At 45.1% G+C, this 22,665-nt stretch overlaps 1 protein-coding gene across 3 annotated transcripts in view; it reads left to right on the forward strand.

Moving 5' to 3' along the window:
- The window catches only part of Iqch (IQ motif containing H), a 182,313-nt gene that overhangs the window by 9,088 nt on the left and 150,560 nt on the right, over positions 1 to 22,665 (forward strand). For all 3 annotated transcript variants that reach the window (XM_028867008.2, XM_037207417.1, XM_037207419.1), the window contains exon 4: positions 11,269 to 11,386. In XM_028867008.2, coding sequence (XP_028722841.1) covers positions 11,269 to 11,386 — 118 coding nt within the window. The remainder of the gene's footprint in view (positions 1 to 11,268; positions 11,387 to 22,665) is intronic.

Here is a 22,665-nt window from a genome sequence, read left to right on the forward strand (position 1 = left end):
TTGAGTTCAAAACAGCAGTCTTGCCATGGGCCTCCTAATGAGCGAATATAGATTAAGCTTGGTGGTTGGTCTTAAGTCCCTATGACTCACTCTTTTTTGTGTTTTGAATATGGACCTGGCATATGGGACTGATGGTAAGCAATAAAGGCAGTGTTCTGAAACTGTGCAAGGAGACATGGAGAGGTGTGGACAGAGTCGAGTCCCAGTGCTGTATAGTGGGGAGCAGAGCTTTGAGTAGGCATTGACTCTGTCCTCCCCCTGTCCCCAACCATGAAGGTGGTGACACAGGTACTGCTTGTCCTTTGATAGAGGTTATCCTGTCCTGTCATCCCTACGTCTCCCTAGCCTTGCATACATGAGTATCTGTCCTATCAGGTTATTCCATATTCACCACAATTTTATCCTCACTTCCTAGATGGAGTACTACCTAGGCATTCATTATTAATGCTTTGGGGTTTTTTTTTTTTTTTTTTTTTTTTTTTTTTGAGACAGGGTTTCTTTGTGTAGCTTTGCGCCTTTCCTGGATCTCACTCTGTAGACCAGACTGGCCTCAATCTCACAGAGATCCGCCTGGCTCTGCCTCCCGAGTGCTGGGATTAAAGGCGTGCGCCACCACTGCCCGGCCCATTATTAATGCTTTGTAACAGATATTCTGGGCTTAATATCTTAGGACACCAGAATTTATTATCTCATAGTTTGTTCTCAGGAATACATATGGACACAGCCCTGCTAAGAGCCTCTGCCTCAGGGTCTCTCGCAGTCTCAGCGCTGACTGGAACAGTCCCCTTTAAGACGGCATGGAGAAGGGAAGGGAAGGCAGCTGCCTGGGAGATGGGCGAGGATCTACTTCCAGTGTCAGTCACACAGTTACCATTGGCCTTTCGGGTCCATTATCACATGGACACCTATGAGGTTCTCAATCTGCGGAATAGAAGAAAATTCATTCCATCTGGGAGCCTCTGGAAGCAGAGAGGGCTGGGGACAACATGGTACAGGAATATTGTGTCACCATCATGGTGGCTTCAAATGACAGTGATCCTCTTGCCTCCGACTCCCTAGTGTTAGATTACAAGGGTGAGCAAGCATGGCTGCCTTCATCAATGATTCTTCGCTGTATCAATACATCGACGCTCTCTCTATCTCCACTTAGATCCAGGTGTTTGAATCTAAAGCCTCGTTCTCCTCCTTTCCCCTTTTCTTTTCATCCTGAGTAAGATCGTCTTTTTTTTTTTTAATTTTATTCATTTAACATACCGACCACAGATTCCCCCTCCCATCCCTCCTCTTGCTACCCCCCCCCAGCGCCATCCCCTCCTCTGAAAGTGTAAGGCCTCCCATGGGGAATCAACAAAGCCTGGTACCTTCAGTTGAGGCAGGACCAAGCCCCTCCCCCCTGCATCAACCTAGATGCCCCTCAACTGAAGAATGGATAAAGAAAATGTGGTACATATACACAGTAAAAAAACAATGACAGCATGGAATTTGCAGGGAAATGGATGGAACTAGAAAATATCATCCTGAGTGAGGTAACCCAAACCCAGAAGGACAAACATGGTGTGTACTCACTCATAAGTGGATTCTAGATGTAAAGCAAAGGATAACCAAACTACAACCCACAGCTCCAGAGAAGCTAGCTAACAAGTAGAACCCTAAGAGGGACACATGGAACACCTTGGGAAGGGGAAATAGATGAGATCTCCGAGTAGGACCATGTATCAGCCCATATTTAATCCAGATTATAGAGGCTTCCAGGAATCTCTTCTCTGGGTAGCACTGTGGCTGGTGCCCTATGGGATTCAAAAGAATCTAAGTTCAGAGCAAAGACTTTAACTTGGTGAACATTGCAGTACATGGTGGCACCTGGTTAAATGGAGACTCAAGTACAGCAGATTAGAGCATGAAGAGGGCACTCTAGCCTATTCTAGAGAGTCTAAGGGTAAAGTTGTTCATGGGCTCAGGCACACTGAAAGGAAAAAGAGGCCTTTTCCAGGGAGAATGATATGACACACATGAAGACCATGTAGAGAGTGATCACAGAAGGTCTGTTCATCAGGGAGACGAGTCAGCTTGGTGGAGGGAGCTGGGGAAGAAAAATGGGCAGGAAGAGCAGGGACAGACTGAATAAGAGTAAAGTCTAAACCATTTTCTTAGAAAGGAGGAAGCGCTGATGACTTAAGGGGAGTGCTGTTTTCTAAAGATGACTCTGGAAATGCCGTGGACAGCGGCTGAGGACAGTCTAGAGAGAGCAGCAGCTGGATTACCAGCAGTGGCCCGGGTGCCATCAGGTGGCTTAGCTGACACTCCTCCATCCAGCAGGCCTGTATCGAACAGCTGTTATTTGCCCAGCATGCTTTTAGATACGGGAGGATGTCAGTTAGCCACAGACCGTGTCCTTCTAATCTGAGGTGTGCGGATCCGGATGAGGAGGTTGGCAGGGGGGGTGAAAGGAAGCCCTGCGTTTGGAAAGAACCTCAGTGGACTCGACATCAGATAGAGGTGAGAGGAGAGATTCAAGAGTGACCCCAAACTTTGGGGCCTGGGCCACTAAGGAGGTAGAGGGGTTGTGTGCATCTAAAATGTTGGCAAAGGGAAATTGTGGGGAAAAGGGCCAGGTTCTGTTTTAACCTTGGAGCTGCTTCTCCTCTTCTTCCTCCTCCTCCTCTTTGTCAGTGAAAACAACTGTATTTAAAATTTATTTTACCAAAAGCAGTTTCTTTTCAATGACCGCATCTTGTAATCGGAAGCAGTGTGGTTTCAGGACTCAGCCCTCTGCTCCGTGGGCTTCAGCTGCTCCCACACTCTCCGTTTCCCAGTGCTCTTGAGGTGGGTGGTGGACGTGCTCTCTTCTGTGGGAGTCCTTGTGGCTGTTTCGGAGGCTGGATGTGTGTCAAGTGTTTATCAACTTTCAGTTCTCATTCACTGGAAGGGTGTTCTTGGGAATTGGAAGAGTGGGTTCTTCTTCTAGTCCAAACATCTTCTCATATCTTTCCCCCAATGCAGACACCCTTTTGTACTTCTGATTCTCATAACAATGTGCAGTTACAGGGCTCTGGAGCTCCCCATAATATTTTTCATATTTTTCTAGGCTGAAACATTTTATCTGGAATCTTGATTTTGTGAATTTGTGGTGAGTCCAATCTGTACAAAGGAGAGCTCCCACACCTTTTATCACCCTCTGTAGTCTGCCTGGAAGTCTCTGAGATGCTAAGTCAAAACCCCGGCCATAAGAGTAGTAATTCCTCTTCACTTTTATAAAAAGTAATTTATTTATTTATTTTTATTTTATGTGCATTTCTGTTTTGCCTGCATGTATGTCTGTGTGAGAGTGTCAGATCTTGGTTATAGACAGTTGTTAGCTGCTATGTGGGTGCTGGGAATTGAACTGGGAATCGAGCTGGAAAAGCAGTCAGTGCTTTCAACCTCTGAGCCATCTCTCCGGCCCAGTGACTCTTCTCTTTAGAGGCTTTGTAGAAAACAAGCTGACGAACAATGCAGGCGACCAGGGGTGCTCAACACTTTCAGTAACTGAAGTCGACAGCATCCCAGCCAGCACTGCACAGCCGATTCCCATGTCTGCTGTGTCCAGCCTGAGCCTCCCTACCAACCAAAGCTGAACTTGGTAACACCAATTCTTAAGGGTCTTCTAATAAAAAAACCCGGAGCCAGATATTGGGATAAATGCTGAGAAATCGGAGAGACAAAGGAACAATTCACTGCCACATCTCACAAGCCAACTCCACGAGTCCTCTCACTTAATGCCTCTGAGTTCTCAGCCGAAAAAGCTTCAGCTGAAAAGGGTCAGCCAAAAGGCCTCCAGCCGGAAGGGCTCCAGTTCCTGTCTCCTCACACCTTATAGACCTTTCTCCACTCAGCCATATCACTTCCTTCCTAGTGCTGGGATTAAAGGCGTGTGATTCCCAAGTGCTGGGATTAAAGGTGTGTGCCACCACTGCCTGGCTTCTATGTTTAATCTAGTGACTTGTTCTGTCCTCTGACCTTCAGGCAAATTTTATTAGGGTATACAATATATCACCACAGAATTGAGAGCTTCTTAATGCAGAAGAGACTGGGTTTGGGAGAGAGGAAGCAAGAGACACTGGGTTTTAAGGCCCAGGGGTTGAGATGAGAAGCTAAGGTTAAGTGAATAAACAAGGCCTCATGCTGACTTTGAACAGGCCTTGGAAACAGTAGGAAGAGCACCAGGCACACACATGTGCAGTTACATGAAAAGCTTTACAAAGCACTTTAATGTGCGTTGCCTAAAATCAGCCCCACAATCACAGGGGGTAAGTTATTATCCCCATTTTATAGACGCAGACCTAAGACTGAGTGAATCACATGAGATTGCATGGCCAAGAATTCTGCAGGAAGTCTCAGAAAACCCAGTCTAGTCTAATGCTATTGAGAGTGTAATGTAATTTGCAATGTTTTCAGTATATTTAAATTCTTAAAAGAAATCCTGTTAAATCTAAATAAAATTAAAAAAATAAAAGCTCTTTACATGAATTAAACAATTCAATGAGATAAAAAACATGCCAGCTCATACTGATAAAACCCTAGTTTTTGGCCATTTATAATCTTTTTAAAAAAATATGTTTAAGAAACATTTATTTATTTGAGTGATGTGTATGTGCACATGTGTGTGTACACATGTGCCACACCATATATGTGGAAGTCAGAGGACAACTTGAAGGTATCTGTTCTTGCCTTTCACTATGGAAAGTGTGAGAATCAAATTTAGGTTATCAGTCTTGGTGACAAAGTACTTTACCTACTGAGCCATCCTTCCAGCCCTCATTTTATAGTTTTAATTTTTAAGTTTAGGTCTGTCACTTGCAAAAACGTTTAAATTAAAACTGGCAGATTGTCCGATCCACTTATTCTTTGAAAACAAAGAATCTATAGGGAAAAATAAAGACTGATTCTTGGAGAAGAAAATATATGAATTTACTCCCCACTGAGGATATTGAGTCTTGGTTTGAAATCAAAAGAGGAAGCCACAGCCGGAGGCCAGTGCAGATGATGGGCAGGGCAGGAGTAGGTGGAGTCAGTGCGCGTCAAAGCATCAAAGAAACATACTAACTTCTGGTAAGAGCCTCAGAGCCGAGAGCATGGCTAAAAGTCATCAGAGAAGGCATCTGTCACCAGTGATCTAATCTAATCGGTGAGCTCTCCTGCCCTGAGTTGTCTCTTGGCCTCTCCTCTCATTAGATGAAAGGGTCGGGGAGTTGTCTGAGGACTGAAAAGAACTAACGAGTAGCAAATGAAATCAAACAACATTTCTGGGGAGACACCTCTTATCTGGACCTCCTGTCTTGCCCAGCCCTGTCTTTTCCCCTTGCTAGGGTCTAGAAGAGTGGAAGAGGACCTGGACCAGGGCATGGAGTTGGCATCCACACATGGTCCTTGGCTATTCTCTTTCCTGTTCTATACAATTGTATAATCATGGTCTTCCTCTCAGGAAGGTAGGAGGCCTGTCAGGTTTCTAGGATCCCCACAAGCCTGGAAGAGGTGGCAAGAGCATTTCTCAGACCCCACTGTCAGAGTATGGTGAAAAGTGGGATGCAGCTTGAGACGAAATGAGATGGATCAAAGTCAAAACACTAGAAAAATACTCAGAGTGGTTCTTCAGGGACTTCTGGGCTGTGCAACCTGCTTTATGTATCGTTTTCCTCAGACCACACCAGACTCTGAACCCAAGTCTGTTCATGAGAGTCTCTTGGGTCAAGTGCAGGACAAGCCGTGATTATCCACCTGAGAGCAAAGAAGTTGTCAGTCACACGGTTGTCAGGTAGAGTTGTGCCGCTTGGTTTTCACTGTCAGCCTGACCCAACCTGGAATTGCTTCGGGAGAGGGAGTCTCCATGAAAACACTGACAGGATCAGACTGGCCCATGGCCATGTCTGTGGGGAACTCTCTCAATTGTTGGTTGGCGTGAGAGGGCCATGGTGGCATGGGTGGTGGCCACCCCTGAGCAGGTGGTCCCAGGTTTTAAGAGAAAACTGTCTGAGCAGGATGAATGCTGGCCAGTATGCAGTGTTCCTCTGGTCTCCACTTTCCATTCCCATCCCCAGGTTCCCGTCCTGACTTTCCGCTGTGATGGACTGTTACCTGAAACAAACCCTTCCCTCCCAAGTTCCTTTTGGTCATGGTGCTTGTCACAGCAATAGGAAAGCAAACTGGCACAGTTGTACAAAGTAACCCCTAATTTGTTTCTTGTGTAAATATAATCCTTCTGCCTTCCTTGTACACGCTTTGTACACACCTATCTCCTGGTCATGGTTCTCAAAGTGGTTTGTGATGTTGTGTTACTGACTCCCAGTCAGAGGTGCTGCGGTGCCAGAACCTGGTGTTTCGTACACAGGTGGTTTGTGCTTGAAATCCCTGGGGTGAGCATGCACCCATGATCGGCACTCATTTACTCATTTGGTGACATGGAGGGCCAGCCTCTGCATGATCAAGAGCCTAGTCCTAAATATCCTGTTCCCTATGGCTATGAAAGGTTAGAGTCAGCCTCCTGCACTGGGCTGAACCAGGACTGGGACCTGGTGGTCAGGCTGGCAGGAAATCCAGTGTCCCTCAAACTGTAAGACTGCAGATGTCCCAGGGCAGCGAGTCCCTCTGAAAGGGAGGCAAGCAGCAAGTGCCGTGGGCCTCGGCAGCTCCTGTGCCAGAAAAGCACAGCTGCAGTGAGCACCCGAGGGTCTGCACTGCCCAGACCGAGAGGCTTTCCTCTGCCAGAGACGCTAGAGCGTGGGAAGAGTTCACTCTGAACTGAGCACCATGAAAGTGGTTTAGAAAGTTCACGATCGTCCCCTCCCGTCACCATGGTCTCCACCACTGTCAGTGTTTTCACACTTGGCAGTTTAAACGACCTCCTGCAGTGGCTTCTTCATGTGTGTGCAGGGCTGTATGTGTATGTGTAATGTATACATGTGTGTAACGTGAGCACGTGTGTAATGTATGTGTGTGTGTGTGTGTGTGTGTGTGTGTGTGTGTGTGTGTGTGTGTACGGAGGCCAGAAGAGGACTTGCGGTGTCCTCTCTGTCCCTCTGCCATGCTCCCTCAAGAGTCTCACTAAGCCTGGAGTGAGGCAGGCAGCCAGAGAGCCTCATAACCTTCCTGTCTCTGGCCCCCAACAGCGCTGAGGTTAGAGGTGCAGAGCCATGGCTGGCTCTTTATGTGAGCACTGGGGATTTGAACTCAGGGCCTCATGTTTGTGCATCAAACACCTTTACCCACTGAGACATTTCCCCAGTCCCAGGGATTTTCTCTTTTTCTTTCTTTCTTTCTTTCTTTCTTTCTTTCTTTCTTTCTTTCTTTCTTTCTTTCTTTCTTTCTTTCTTTCTTTCTTTCCTTTTTCTTTCTTCCTGTCTGTCTTCCTTCCTTCCTTCCTTCCTTCCTTCCTTCCTTCCTTCCTTCCTTCCTTTCTTTCTTTCTTTCTTTCTTTCTTTCTTTCTAAGACAGGGTTTCTCTGAGTAAGAGCCTTGGCTGTCCTGAAACTCACTCTGTAGACCAGGCTGGCCTAAAACACACAGAGATCTGCCTGCCTCTGCCTCCTGAGTACTGGGATTAAAGGTGTGGGCCACCACCACCTGGCCTTAAGGACTTTCTTTAAGCCTAAGAAATTGATATTTTCCCTGTGTTTAAATCCATGAGGTTGTTATATTCCCCATGAAGAAACTGAGACTTAAGTCATAGAGGTGGCCAGTGGCGAGGCCCATATTCAAGTCGAGATCAAATGCCCGTCATCTGGTACCTTCCTCTTAGCCATAGCTTGCTTTTCACAAATGTGGCTTTCCTTGCAAGGGGAAAATGTGGCGGTGGATAGTACAAACAGCCAGTAGGTACACAAAGTAATCGTTGGCGCTGGCGAGCGCAAGGCTTTCCAGCCAGTCATCTAGCGGTAAGGACATTCTCAAAAGTAGCCATTTTAATCCAAGCGGCCGGAACTGTTTGGTCGGATTCACTCTGACCCCCACGCTGGCAGTGGTGCTGTGTTGCTGGCTGAAGGCTTCCTGCTCGCACCGTTCTTAATGGCCATGTGCCACTCGTTGACGCTAGCAGAGTGACTGCCATCTGGACCAGCACTGTCAGGAGCCTTCACTGGATCCTCGATTGTGCCCGTATTTGAGGGGGGCAGTAAACAAGACAACAAGTGAGTAGCAGTGAAGACCAGCAGACAGAAAAGCGGTTTCTCCCAACAGGGAGTGCAGATGAGGAAGGCTTGCTTCATCAGGAGCAAAGCACCTTGGGTCCAGCCTGTCCCGGGCTGTCCTGTGCAGGACACACGTCTCAGCACCACAGCAGATGGCTACCTTTAGGTCTCAGTCTGTTCCTGGTCCCTGCACCCACTCCAGTGTGTGTGTGTGTGTGTTGTGTGTGTGTGTGTGTGTGTAAGAGAGAGAGACAGAGACACAGAGACAGAGACAGAGACAGAGAGACAGAGGAGGAAGGCAGGGGTGTATGTATGTGTTGATACTGACCAGTCTACATGAGGGGCACTCGGGTGACTAATAAATGATATTAGACAGTGTCATATCATAAATACCATTTACAACAATCCACCAAGAGACTCACTCTGGTGGGGGGCGTTCTTGTTTCTGTGCTCTCCATTAAGTCCAACACGAAGCTGTGTTCATCACACACAGAACCAACTTAACTGAGAGAGAGAAAGATGCTGAAGCCAGCTGAGGCTGTGGGATGGAAGGATCGTGGTGGAGAGCACAGGGTCCTCTCTGCCTTGGGGAGCTAGCTTGTCCGGCACACCACTTTCCTTCTTTCAAAGATCTCCTTTGGACATTTGTTTGAGACAGATCTCAGACAAGTTGACTGAGCTTTGGTTTGTGTGTGGATGCCTTTATTTCCTCTTCAGTTTGGGACATGGTTTTGCTAGATTGGAATTCCAGGTTGATAGGTGTTTTTCCCTGTTTTGAAGATCTCAGTCGACCTTTTCTTGCTTGCCTTTGTGAAAAGAAGTGCCTTTCAGTTCAGATTCTAGTTCCTCCCTCATGGTAAGGTGTTCTTTCTCTCTTGCAAGATTTTTCCCTTTGATTTCATGTCATTTGAATTTTGATATGCCTAGCTATAATTTTTGGTATTTATCCAGGCTGGTATTTCTGATATTTCTGGATCTGTCGTGAATTTCAGAAAATTCTCAGCCATCTTTACTTATTCTTCTGTTCCTTTGTCCTTTCCCAGTATTCTCACTGTGTGGACGCTGCATCATTTCTAGGTGTCTCTCAGTTCTTGGATATTCTGCTATGTTTTGTCATCCTTTTCTAACCTCTGCACTTGGGCGAATTTGCCCCTTTTTGTACTGATAAGCCTACCAAAGGCATTATTCATTGCTTACATTGTGTGTGGTGCAGCCTTCTGTTTTGATTCCATCTCAGGTTGTTAGGAGACACATTTATCCATCTATTCTCATGTGCTGTCTTCCTTTTCCACTAAGTCCTTAGCATGTTAACCATAGCTACTTTATATTCTGGGTTGGATAATTCCAAAATATCCATCACCACTAAATCAGTTTCTGGATTTTAATATGTCACTCCAAACTATTTTTCTTGCCTTTAGCATACCTCAGTATGTTTGTTGGACATGAAGCGTATTGGGAATGGGCTACATAGACATTTTCTGGTAGGGGTCATCTGACCAGGAGTTGGCGGTGTTTATCATCTGCTGTGACCACAGATCTCTGCATAGTCCCTTTCCTCCTGCACCTTTCTGTCTCCACCGTTGTCTCTGAGTTTCCTCACAAGTTTCAGAGCCTGAACCCTGCACTTCCTTCATGTGCATTCCTCCTTTGCACAGGGTTCTATGGCTGCCCCTGTGGTGTGTGGGAAGTGGTCAACATTCCTGAGGGCAGGTCTTTCAGGTGGGTTTGTGTCCCTGAGCACAGGTTTCCCTCAGCACTTCCTGCTTCTACCTTCAGTGAGACAAGAAGGCTAGATGGACTAGAATCTCTATTGGCTATCTACAATTCTTCAGTCAGATTAAACCTTTGGTAAAATACTTTTCCTTTCAATACAAATGAACAGAGAGCAGACCCCCAGGAGTATTTCAGAGTGTGTATATCCCCTTTTCTAGCTGAACACAAGTGGAGGGCTTTTCTCTGGTCCCCATAGTGAGAATATGATGTGGATCCAGAAGTAAAACTCAGACTTTTAATTTATGAGTATCTCTGCAATGAGCCTCCAGCAATCTGTCAAGTGGAGCTGCAATGCCCTCCCCATGGCTACAGCCACTCTAGTCTCTGGCTCCTGCACCCTCGAGTTGTCATCTTTGAATCCTACCATCGTGCCTTTTCAGGGAAGCCTTTTGCCACAGTGATCACAGGAAGTGATATTTTGTTTGCATTTTGCTCATTGTAAGGGTAGAGGTGACCATGTTGAACATCTTTAACATGTTAGAGGAATATCCAGAAGTCTAAGTTGCTCTTTAATGATAATTGTACAAAAGTGGGCATCATAGTAAAACCAAGGGACTAAATTATATTGGTGGCTGGATTTTATTCATTTTGATTATTTGGTCATGTGATGGAACTTGAACCTGCATTTATATGAAAACAATTAAGTATAATATGAGACATATATACTCATTCTTACAATTTTACATCGCTCGGGAACAATCTACTGCTTAGTAAGGAAAGCCTTTCACTAGCTCTGCTGTTAATCTTTGCAACTATTAAGACTGCAGAGATTTAAAGAAAGTATTTACCCTTGGCTGTCCTATCATTTGATTATAGTAAACAAAATACAGCACTGCTTTTTTCTCTTTTACCAAGATATGCTTTTTTTTTTGTTTTTTAGATTTATTTATTTATTATGTATACAGCATGTATGACTGCCGGCCAGAAGAGGGCACCAGATCTCATTACAGACGGTTGTGAGCCACCATGTGGTTGCTGGGAATTGAACTCAGGAGCTCTGGAAGAACAGCCAGTGTTCTTAACCTCTGAGCCATCTCTCCAGCCCCCCAAGATATGCTTTATGTCTAATAACTGTGTCAATTGCTAATTGTAAGAAGAGCCAGAGCTGGCACTTTTTATTAGTGCTTTAGATCTTTATCAGACTTGAAAAGCCTTGTGCTTATCAAACAGCTGTGGATTATAGTGACCGCATGGCTAAAGATTGCTCTAGCCCGCCGGAGTCATCAAAAATGTATTTCTTACAGAGCACAATCCTAAGTAGGAAGCATTGTTTACGTTATGGTCTGAGAGACTTTTGGAGCTGCAGGAGATTTTAAACCCCCTTTCTGTTTACTTAGGATGATTCCAACTGTAGTTGACCAGAAAGCCTTTATTTTCCCCTTGGAGTCTGAGGATAAACTGTGGCAACCTCAAAAGCAGCCTGGTTCACTTTCACATGGCCTTACAAAAGCAAAGGTAGGAGGAGCCTGAGTCCGGCGGGGGTGGGGTGGAGGGTTGAGGGGGGAGGGAGGCCAGGGTGTGAGGGTTCTTCAGGGAGAATGACAATGTTCCAGAGTTACATAGTGGTGAGGGTTTACAGCTCTATAAATGCACTAAATACCATTGAATGCACACATTCAAAAAGGGAGCCTGCTGATATATAAATTATATCCCAATAAAACTGCGAATTTTTTTCTAAGGTGGCATTTCTAGTATTTGGTGATGGTGGTGGGGAAGGGTTTATTTAGCTTACACTACCATATCACAGTTCATCATCAAAGGAAGTCAGGACAGGAACTCAAACAGGGCAGGAACCTGGAGGCAGGAGCTGATGCAGAGGCCATGGAGGGTGATGCTTACTGGCTTGCTAGTCATGGCTTGCTCAGTCTGCTTCTTATAGAACCCAGGACCACCAGCTCAGGAATAGCACCACCCACAATGGGCTGGGCCCTCCCTCATCAATCACTAATTAAGAAAATGCCTTACAGGCCTGCCTATTAACCAATTTTATTTTAAAACATGACAAAATAAAATATAATAAGATAAAGCAAAAACCATCATATCGAAGTTGGATATGGCAACCCAACAGGAGGAAAAGAGTCCCAAGAGCAGGCACAAGAGTCAGAGACCCACTTGGTCTCATAGTCAGGAGTCTCATAAAAATACTAAGCTAAAAGCTATAATATATACACAGAGGACCTGGTGCAGACCCATGTGGGCCCTGTGCTTGCTGCTTCAGGCTCTGTAAGAAAACTGCTAAACTTTTAAAAAGAGTAAATATTTACATTGTGTTTTAAATTAGATAATATATTATCTATATTATAGATATTTTGGTCTGTTTCTATAATTTGATGTTACTGTTGTTTGGGATGTATCTATAGCACAGTTAATTTCTTAGCAAAAGAACTTTCTTTAGAAGTAAAGTCAATCAAAGCACACTGTTTTTTTCCAAACTGAGTTCAGAAGGAATGTTTCCTGCTACTCTGTTGAACATGTTTACCAGCAGTAGGAACTTCTTGGTGCAGTCTCGAGAGTCTTAGGGAGCCACCATGTGATCTGCAGATAAAGATGCTTTGGCTTCTTCCTTTCCTGTTTGTTTCCTTGATCCCTACTGGTTGTCTGTTGAGTAGGAATGGGAAAAGGAGACATCTTGTCTTGTTCATACTTTAGTGGAAATGCTAGGAGTTTCTCTCCATTTAACATGATGGTGGCTGTGGGCTTGCTGTAAATTGCCTTTATTATGTTGAGATATGTTGTACATATCTCTGTTCTCTCCAGGACTTTTACCATAAAGGGATGGTGGATTTTCTCCAAGGCCTTTTCTGCATCCAGTGAGATAATTTTTTTTCCTGTCTTTTCATCTATTTATGTGGTGGATTGTGTTTATTGACTCATGTATATTAAACCATTCCTGAATCTCTTGGGTGAAGCCAACTTGATCATGGTGGATACTCTTGTTGAAGTGTTATTGAATTGGGTTTATAAATACTTTATTGAGAAGTTTTGCATTAGTGTTCACCAGAGATTTTGGCCTAAAATTTTCTTCCCCTTCCCTTTCCCCTTCCTTCGTTCTTTCCTTCCTTCCTTCCTTTCTTTTTTTTTTCTTTTTCTTCTTTGTTTGGCTTTGGTATCAGGGTAATACTGTCTTCGTAGAAGAGATCTGGTGATGTTCCTTCTTTTTCTATTTTGCAAAATAGTTTTAAGAGTATTGGTGTAAGTTTTATGAAGGTCTGGTAGAATTCTGCACTGAATTTATCTGGCCCTGGGCTTTTTTCAGTTGGGAGATTTTTAATTACTGCTTCTATTTAAGCAAGTATTATGGGTCTATTTAAATTATATACTTTTCTTGACTTAGGTAGTTTGTATGCATTTAGAAATTCATCTTTTTTTTTTTTAGATTTTTCAGTTTGGTGGAGTAGGTTGTTTTTTGTTTTTTGTTTTTTTTTTTTAAAGATTTATTTATTTATTATGTACACAGTGTTCTGTCTGCATGTCTGCCTGCCAGAAGAGGGCACCAGATCTCATTATGGATGGTTGTGAGTCACCATGTGGTTGCCAGAAACTGAACTCTGGACGAGCAACCAATGCTCTTAACCTCTGAGGCATCTCTCCAGCCCGGAGTAGGAGTATAGATCTTTAAAGAGTTCATAAGGTCTCTAACTTTGCCTCCACGGAGTGTTTTTTCAGATTGGTTCTGATTCCCTCTTTGTGTTAGTTGGTTCAGCCCTCTCCAAGAGCATACCACAGACTGACATAAAAGAAGTCTGCTTTTTACAGTTACTGATGCTACAAGGCCTAGTCAAAAGGCAGAGCAGGTATGTGATGAGGGCCCATTCCCAGTTTGGCACTAACTCCATTCCTGAGGGGTCCACTTTTATAATCTATAGTATCACACCAGGGTAAAACGTGCTTTGGGGAGGGATAGGAACATGCAGTGTGTATTGACTATCCCAAAGTCATCATAGGTTATCTCCCTTGGGTACCAAATTATCATTACTGTGGAAATACCAACATGTTTAACGCTCAGGACAATCCTAGAAGGGGGCATTGCCATTACCTTCAGTTTATTTGGAAAGAGATCAAGGTACACAATGCGAGATATGTTGTCCAAGGGCACACAGCTTATGAGTGTCTGAGTCGGAATTCTGAACCCAGAAATGTAGGGCCACAAAGTGTGCTCATACTCACTGTGGTATTCTTTTTATGACAGCCCTTTTGAATTCAAATGCCCATCATAAAACTCACTACTTTACAGTGCTTAGTTGGCTAGAGTTTTAGTATACTCACAGAGTTACGTAACAGTCATGGGGAAGAAACCCTTTTTCAGTGCTTACATTACCTTGCTTTTCTCCTTGATCACACTTGCACAGATGTAATTGGCTAGGGAACTGCATGGCTTTTTTTTTTTTTTTAAGGTTTGTGGTTCTTTTAGATCAAACTCAATGAGTGTAGAATCTGTGCCAGCCTGTCCACGGCTATGCCATGCCAGAGGACTCTCAATAAATACTTTGTGAATGAGCAAATGAAACCACCACAGAGACCATGAAAGGTGTGCTCATGCCCAAGTTAAGCCTCCCTTCGGGCTCCTCTGCACTCACAGGGCAGCCTACTCGGGCCTCTGTCCTGGCTCTTGCTACGTTAGGCCCAGACACTGTCTGTGGATGCTTGCCAAGGATTGGTGAGGACATGTTGGGATGAGGAAGATAGACCAGGTCTCTGCTGCCACAGAACTTCTAGTTGGGTCAGAGGAGACAAACCATCAGTAGACCAGCAGACAATGATAAACCGTGACGACAGTGTGCTGCGGTTAGGGCGCTCACACTTCCGGCTGCCTGCTGTTCAGTAGCTGCTGCTTCTATTCAGTTTCTAGGTTTTTGTTGTTGTTGTTTGAGGTGTGTGTGTGTGTGTGTGTGTGTGTGTGTGTGTGTGTGTGTGTGTGTTTTGCTAAGAAACCTAGAAAGGGCTATAGTGGTTTACAAGACCAGAGACTGGAGGCCTCCGACCTATAAAAACCATGAAAGTATGTGAGATTAGGATCACTGTAAAATGTGTAGTTGTTGTTATTATTCCATAAGAAAGTTAAATGTTGGTCAGAACTTTATTTTTCCTGCAAGAGTTTTGAGCCCTAGTAAGTGAGCATGAATATAAAGACAAGGAAGTATGTGCTAATGGGAGCAGCAGTGTGTTCTCTGGACTAGGGGAGCTCTGTTTACAGAGGGCATGGACCTTTCCCACCATGACTTGATTTCCCCTCCAGGCCTGACTCCCTGGACATCCCAGGTGACATCTGCTTTAAAATGTGTGTCTGCCCTGACAAATGGAGCGTGCCTTTAATCCCAACACCACGGTCAAAGGCAGGTGGATTTCTGAGTTCAGGGCCAGCCTGGTCTACATAAAGAGTTACGAGACAGCCAGGACTACATGGAGAGACTATTTTTCTTTTTAAAGTGTGTGTGCTGACACAAAGGACAACTCCGATCCTGCACCGTCAAGTGCGGGGAAAGCGGGCCCCTCCCGCAGCACAAAGGCCTGCACTTTTAAGTAGGGATAAAGTCAAGCCAGGCGATGCCAACCTTTGATCACTGACTTTCAACATTCTAAACCAGGCCAAGCCCAGTTTCTTTTTCATACTGTCTGCCCCCAAAGTGAATAGCTGTTTTCGGAATTCTAATTCTTTCCAAAAGGCTTAGGTGACAATTAGGAGTTGCTCAACTGTAATTAAGGATCACAACTAAGAATTATTTCTTAAGCTTTTTAATATATGAAAATCTTAAGTTTTACAAAAAATTGACAATTTAAAAATTATAGGAGTATTCTCACCTTTTTGAAGGATTCCTTTCGAAAAAATATAGAAGCAGTGATGAAATATTAGTGAGTAAAATTACAATCTGAAATCTTCTTCTTCCTCTCTCTCTCTTTTTTTTTTTTAGTTTTTTCGAGACAAGGCTTCTCTGTGTAACTTTGTACCCATCCTGGATCTCGCTCTGTAGACCAGGCTGACCTCGAACTCACAGAGATCTGCCTGGCTCTGCCTCACAAGTGCTGGGATTAAAGGTGTGTGCCACCACCACGCAGCTGGGATCTGAAATCTTATTTTCAGAATTACAGATGCATTAGTGACTTTTCCTGTTGCTGTGACAAAACACTAAACAAAAGCACTGTAAAGAAGGAAGGCGTCATTTGTCTCACCATGTGAAGGCACAGTCCATCTTGGCAGGAAGGCATGGCAGCCCAAGTGTGAGGTCACGTGCCTGCAGTCAGGAAGCTGAGAGCTGAATGCTGCTGCTCACTGGCTTTCTCCTCTGTTTCTGTCCGAGATCCCAGCCTGTGGGATGGTGCCACCTCAGTCAGGATGGTCTCCCCCTTTCATTCAGACATCTAGAAACACCCTCAGCGACAGGTGTGTTTCTGTGGTGACTCTAAAAGCAGTCAAGTTGACAATGAAAATGAGCCATTACACTGGACACTGCAGATAAAATCAACAGTCTCCAGACTTGCTTATTAGAATACTCACTTGAATTGTCTCTGAATTTATCAGCCATACATAATTTACCAACAATGCATGCTTACTACAACAGTATCAAATGAAAAATGTAACACAAAGATGCTGAGGCAAAGCTAACCACCTCATCCCTCTTCTCCACCAAACTGCCTGGCCTATGCATTCCTCCAGACAGTTTTGTTCGCAATAATACATCCAGTACATGGCCTTTTTTTTTTTTTTTTTTTTTCCTGAGACAGGGTTTCTCTGTGTAGCTTTGGAGCCTATCCTGGATCTTGCTCTGTAGACCAGGCTGGCCTCGAACTCATAGAGATCCGCCTGGCTCTGCCTCCTGAGTGCTGGGACTAAAGGCATGCACCACCACTACCCGGCATCATTATGTATTCATTTTTGTTTCAATATAGAACTAGTGAATTTTGCCCCGAGAGGTCTCAATAAGACCAGAGCCCCAGGATTATGTCTGATGTTTATTATCGTCATACCACTCTATGCATAACTGCCAGTGTACCTCTGTTTGGGAAGCAGAGGATTGTACATCATCAATTTCTTTATCAGAAGTCTCGGAGGCCCTTGTGTGTAGGAGTGTGTGGAATGCGTTCCCAGGCAGAGGAGCCTGCATTCATGGAAGACTGGGCACATGGCAGGGCAGCAGGAGAAAGAGAAATAAATATGCTCCAGTCTGATTAAGTGGAGTATGAAGCAAGCTGGACACTGTGGTCAGATCAGAATGCTCTTCTGTACTTGGTCTGAGAGGCTGAGTAATGTGTAGAGTGATGGAGAAAATAAAGGCTTCCAGCGACCACAATAAACCGGCCTCTTCCATTCAGATTCAGAGGGATACGGCAAACATGCTGTTTCCGGGTGCCTGGTGATGCATCTGGTGCAGAGCACCCAGCCCGCATGGTCCCACTCTTCTGTAGAGTGTCTGTCATGTCTTCATGCTCCCCATTGCCCGGGTCAGGTTAACCCAAAACAGTGCCAGTCGTGGATAACATAGCAACAGAGCAGTATATGAATGGCCACCTTCTCTGCTTACATCTCACAGTTGTTAACCTTTACCATTTTTGCTTCATCTATTTTTACTGAAGCATTTTAAAGTACAGACCTAATGACATTTCACCTCTTAATGCTTTTAGCATGCATTTTTAAAATGAGCTTTTTCCCACTTGCAATACCATTATCACACCTAATACAGTCAACAGTGCTTGTGAATATAATACATCCCAGTTCACACTCAGATTGCCCCCGTGAGTCCTCAGATGGTGTCCCAGGCTCTTTACCAAAGCCGGGGTGGGGAGGTTTTCCTGCTGCATTTGTTTCACTTCCAAAGCAGGGACACTTCAGTTTGTGGCCGTCATCCGTGTGTAGAAAGTTTGGAACCTGGAGTAGGCTCTGAAGGGAGGCACTGCATGGTTTGAACTTGTACCCTGGTCCTGTCACTTGCTACTTACACTTTGGCTGGTCACTTGCTGTCTCTGTGGTCTGGCTCCTTACATGCAGAAGTGGGTGAGGACAGCGCACATCTTGTAGGGCCGCTGCAAGGGTCACAGGTTCCGTGTTCCCAGCGCGTTCCCAGCAATGCTCTACATGGCCAGCACTGAGCAGACACAGGTGTTCACGATGGTTTTCGTGATTCATCCCCACCAGCCTCTGAGGTACCTGAGGCATGAGCCACTCCATCTCTTTGCCCTCATGAAGCTCACATTCTAGTTGGGGTAGACAAGGAAAGTAAAACAAAACCCAAACAACTTGAAAATACCAGCTCATTGGCCAGCTCAACTCTAGGCTGTGTTTTGAAATGTAGGGGTCACAGAGAATCTGGCAATTGTAAAAGGTTTCTGAATAACGACCAAAAGCGGATTGGAAGTGAACACGCAGTGGTCGGGGGTGTTTCTTGGTCTCGCTTTCTGGTTCGTTACAGTAACACTGACTTCACTTGTGAGTCGCATTAGAGTTATGCACTACTTTGGGAGACTGCCAGACACATGCTTTTACCGTCATTTGTTGCAGTTTAGTGTGCACATGTACTACACATTCTTTGAAGAGGTTTATAGTTACAGTGCAGCTGAGTTCTAACTGATGGCACATGATTCCTACTGAACTGGGGTTGTCTACTGGGTCTCAGAAATAGGCCTGTAAGCCTATACCATTAATGGTATTTCCATGAGAAGATTAAACTAAATGCACATTTTATTTATATAGTTTTTCCAGAAGTATGAACTACTACCAAGACTTATTTTTACAAACACTTTCTTGTTTGTGTGAGTTTGGGAGCACACGTGCCAGGGCGCACATGTGGAGGTTGGGATGGCTGAGAGACAGAGTCCATTCTCTTTTCCCACGGTGTGCATCCTGGAGACTGAACTCGGCTTCTTGACAGCAGCGTCTTTCCCGGTTGTACCATCTTGCCGGCCTGCTGCCCAGATTTTATTATAGGGCGTGCTGTAGTTAACTAACATCTGGAAAGTGGCACCCCAATTTCAAATGCCGTGTTAGCCAGCTTGCCAGGAAAGCCACTGTTCTCTGGCTACCAACATCTAAAAGAATTCATAGCAAGGGGACCATGGCGTGAGCAGCAGCCTGTGTGCTGTAAACACTGGACAGAAGTTGGGTCCTTCTGTTCTGAAAGACCATGAAGATGCTGTAGGTTCCACACTATTAGCCAGCCGAGGTTGAGTTCTTTATGTAAACATAAACAGCACATACTGTTATCCAGCACAAGAGGCCAGATGTGTGTGTGTGTGTGTGTGTGTGTGTGTGTGTGTTGTGTGTGTGTGTGATGAGCTCAAGGCCAACTTGAGTAACATACTAGGACTTCATTAAAAAATAAAAGTTGGAGTGTTACAGATATTTGGGGGCTGGTGAGATGCCTCAGCAAGTTAAGACCCTAGCCACCAAGCCTGATGGCTTAAGTTGGATCACCTGCCCCCACATACTAGGAGGAAACTGACTTCTTCAAAGTGGTCCCCTGACACTCACCACACTCCTGTAACCCACAAACAAACAAACAAACAAACAAATGTAATTAAAAGTTTTTAAAAGTTGCACAGAATGTCACCCTTGGCACAACACCTTATAAACGAATAATTGTGTCACTGCGGCAGATTGTAAGAATGCGAACACAAAACCTTGCCTTGCCTTTCCTCACCCCATGAGCTACTCTTCACCTCAGATGTTTTGGGTTCAGTGCGGCTATGCTCGGGGAGCTTTGGGAACCCACAGTCCTGAGACAGGCGTTCAGCAAACAGTGGGGCAGGGCCCATACAGCGGTGTGGGAAACCTGCCCTGAACTTGGGGTCCCGGCTGTGTCAGAACCAGGAAGAGCATCACCTCAGAGCATCCCAAGCTCCTTCTAGCAACTCTTGCTGCTGTGAGGACCTGCAACCACTGACCATGTGACCTCATGTCTTCCTGCTTTTTTATTCCTTTCCTGCTCAGCTAGTGAGACTCCACAGTTAAGGCAGAAGCTCTTTTCTACACCGTGTGTGTTCCCATGCCCATCACTGACAGGACTCCTTGTGCTCCTTACCATGGCATGTGCACCCCACCATGGCTAAGGTCATCCATTTCTCTGCCTTCCCTGCAGTACAGTGTGGCGGTGGGACCCACTTCACTTCAGGAGGACTGAGCAGTAGTCTGGTGGAGTCATCTGCTCATCTTTGTGATGAAGGGGACAGTCACAGACGCCACATGGCTTTGCTGTTCCTGTTTCCCTCTTCCTTTTGTGGAAACAAGCATGGCATTTGAAACCATGGCAGCCAGCTTTGCGCAGGTGACAAGCATGGCGGCAGCCTCTGGAGATAGTAGAGTAGGAGAGGGAAGGTCCCTGGTGGCTTCTCTGTAGGACTAAAGAATTCCAGCAGTCATCTACTCTGGCACGTGACAAGGGACCCAAAAGGGCTTCCCCCGCTTAACATCAGAGTCAGTGGCGCAGCGCTATAATCTCGCACTCACAGAATCCAAGTCCATCTCCGGACTCTGCTGTCTGTGACTGGGGCACATCCCATAGTGATGTGGACTGCCCTGACTTCAATTTTATGGCCTCTGGGTTTCAAGTCACACTATACTCAGCACAGTAATGCTCTCACTTTTCGGTACTGAAATCCCTTGCACATCCCCCACCTGCCCCTCCAGCTTGTTCTCTTTCCTCCTTAGGGTCACATTCATTGAAGGGAGGGGAGCAGATGAGCACCTCTTCCTCTTCCTTCCAGCCGCAGTGGAAGAAGTGTGCTCCTCCCGGTTGTGGCCTTGGCCTCCGCAGCTGTCTCTGCTCACTAGTTAGTTTCTCTCTCCTCGGGGAATCCCAGATACTTGCATGACTGACTGAGTTTCTTCACTCAGGTCTTAATGTCATTACCATCTCCTAAGAAAGACCATCCTAGACCGACATACCCAAGGAAGCCTCTCTTTATTGTCCATCCCAGTGATGGACAGAGACTTGGGGTCAGCGGCAAATCAGCTTCCCCGCTGGCAGGTCATAAGGCTTAGCAGTCTCTTGCCCAGTTACCCGCGCTGGAAGGTAGGCAGCTGTTGAGTACTTCCTCTCTCCATTTTAAGCTGAGCTGAAGTTGGATGTGACAGTACCTACCTGCTTGTTCCTGGCTCAAAGTAAGCTGAGTAAGTATTTGCTCTCATTCTTCTGCTCTCAGAGAAAAGGACAGACGCATCTGGAAAGCAGTGGTTATCCTTACAGCTTTGATAACTTGAGGCATCAGGCTAGAGTCCGGCTATTTGTAAACAGCACAGAGCTGGTGCTGCTGAGCCTGGGGGAGGGGATTGGAGGGGGTTCTGCTTGTTGAGCTTTCCTCTCCAACAGGGAGGCAAGGAGGGAAGCCATTGAGAATAGGATGTTAAAATGAAAAGCTGATAAAAATAAATTAAACGTGTTAACTATACCATAACTTTAATGACTTATTAAGAAGTATTTTTGAATAGACACAAATATACAATGAACTGTACCTAACTGTCACCTGGCTTTAACAGCCATCATGATTTCTGCCACTCTCCACCTCCTTCCCCTCATCCCTGTCTTCTATGGACAGAGTCTGCCCCCCCCCCCACCCCAACAGTCTTCCATAGTCCAGGCCAGCCTTAAACTACCATGCAGCCAAGGATGACCCTGAGATTACAGGCCTGAGCTGCCATGCCTGGTTTTATGGTATCTTGACTCTGTTAATGATGCTATGGTTGATCAGTGAGGCCAGCTCTAGTCAGTAAGTCAGTCAGTCTAGTAAGTAAGCTCTGCCCCTTATAAAACTACAGCTGTCTACCACGAGCGACCTTAGCAACCATCATTGCTACCTGGATGCACGACTGTATTCGGGACTGTAGTGGTTTTAGAATTCTGCCAGTCCTTCAGCATTTATTAGCATCTATGAAGACCATTTTTGGTGGATATGAAATAGAGTTTTAAAGGAAAAGTAGGCTAAATGCTACTTTGTTGGTGTTACCATTAGGTATTTTGGAGGATGACCAGTAAGAACTCACGGTTTTAATATATTTGAAGTATTTTGTTCCACTGCAGTCTCCCTCCCCCACCTGCCAGTAAGCTCTCTTTTCAAGTTTCCCCCTGAATAGCACTTTATAATTTATGAGATACTCAACACATATCAGTCATTTGAATCATACAAATGACCCTGTGAAGTCTGATATTATTCCCCATGTTACAGATGAGAAATTTAACTCATGTGGCTCAAACTGAGACTCACCGTTTACTGCTCGTTTCAATATATAAAACCATGGTTGTGAGAACGAATGAAAGGTGACCGAATTATTTTCCTATTTGTCCTTTCTCTGGCTCTTAGATTTAAATGGCAGACTCTTTTACCAGTGGGAATACAGCATTAAGCAATATCCACTTTAGAAGACATTCTCGGGGCAGACACTGTTGAGAGCAGTGGTCTGCTGATAATACTGTAACTTGGCAAATAGCTTCTCTCAACTTTGTTTGTGAAGCATTTCAATTTTGATTACTCTGTGTGGGAGCTACTGCTCGGATAGATGTGTGTTGTTTTATGGTCTACCCATGTCTGGGGAGCTGGCATTACATGCTGCCTAGTGTTTTTAATTCAGAAGTTCTTCTAAAAGCAACCTTAGCCTCTTGTATTCCAGCCCTAGTTTTAATAGCATAAGCCATTTCCTCCTTCTATGGCGTTGTGGGCATAGTAATAAAATAAATACCACAAAATCACTGATGAGATGAAAATGGAGCTCCTGCTTCTGTGCAGCCATGTAGGTAAAACAGTAATTGGCT

Source organism: Peromyscus leucopus, chromosome 7, assembly GCF_004664715.2.
Source record: "Peromyscus leucopus breed LL Stock chromosome 7, UCI_PerLeu_2.1, whole genome shotgun sequence".
Taxonomy (NCBI): Eukaryota; Metazoa; Chordata; class Mammalia; order Rodentia; family Cricetidae; genus Peromyscus; species Peromyscus leucopus.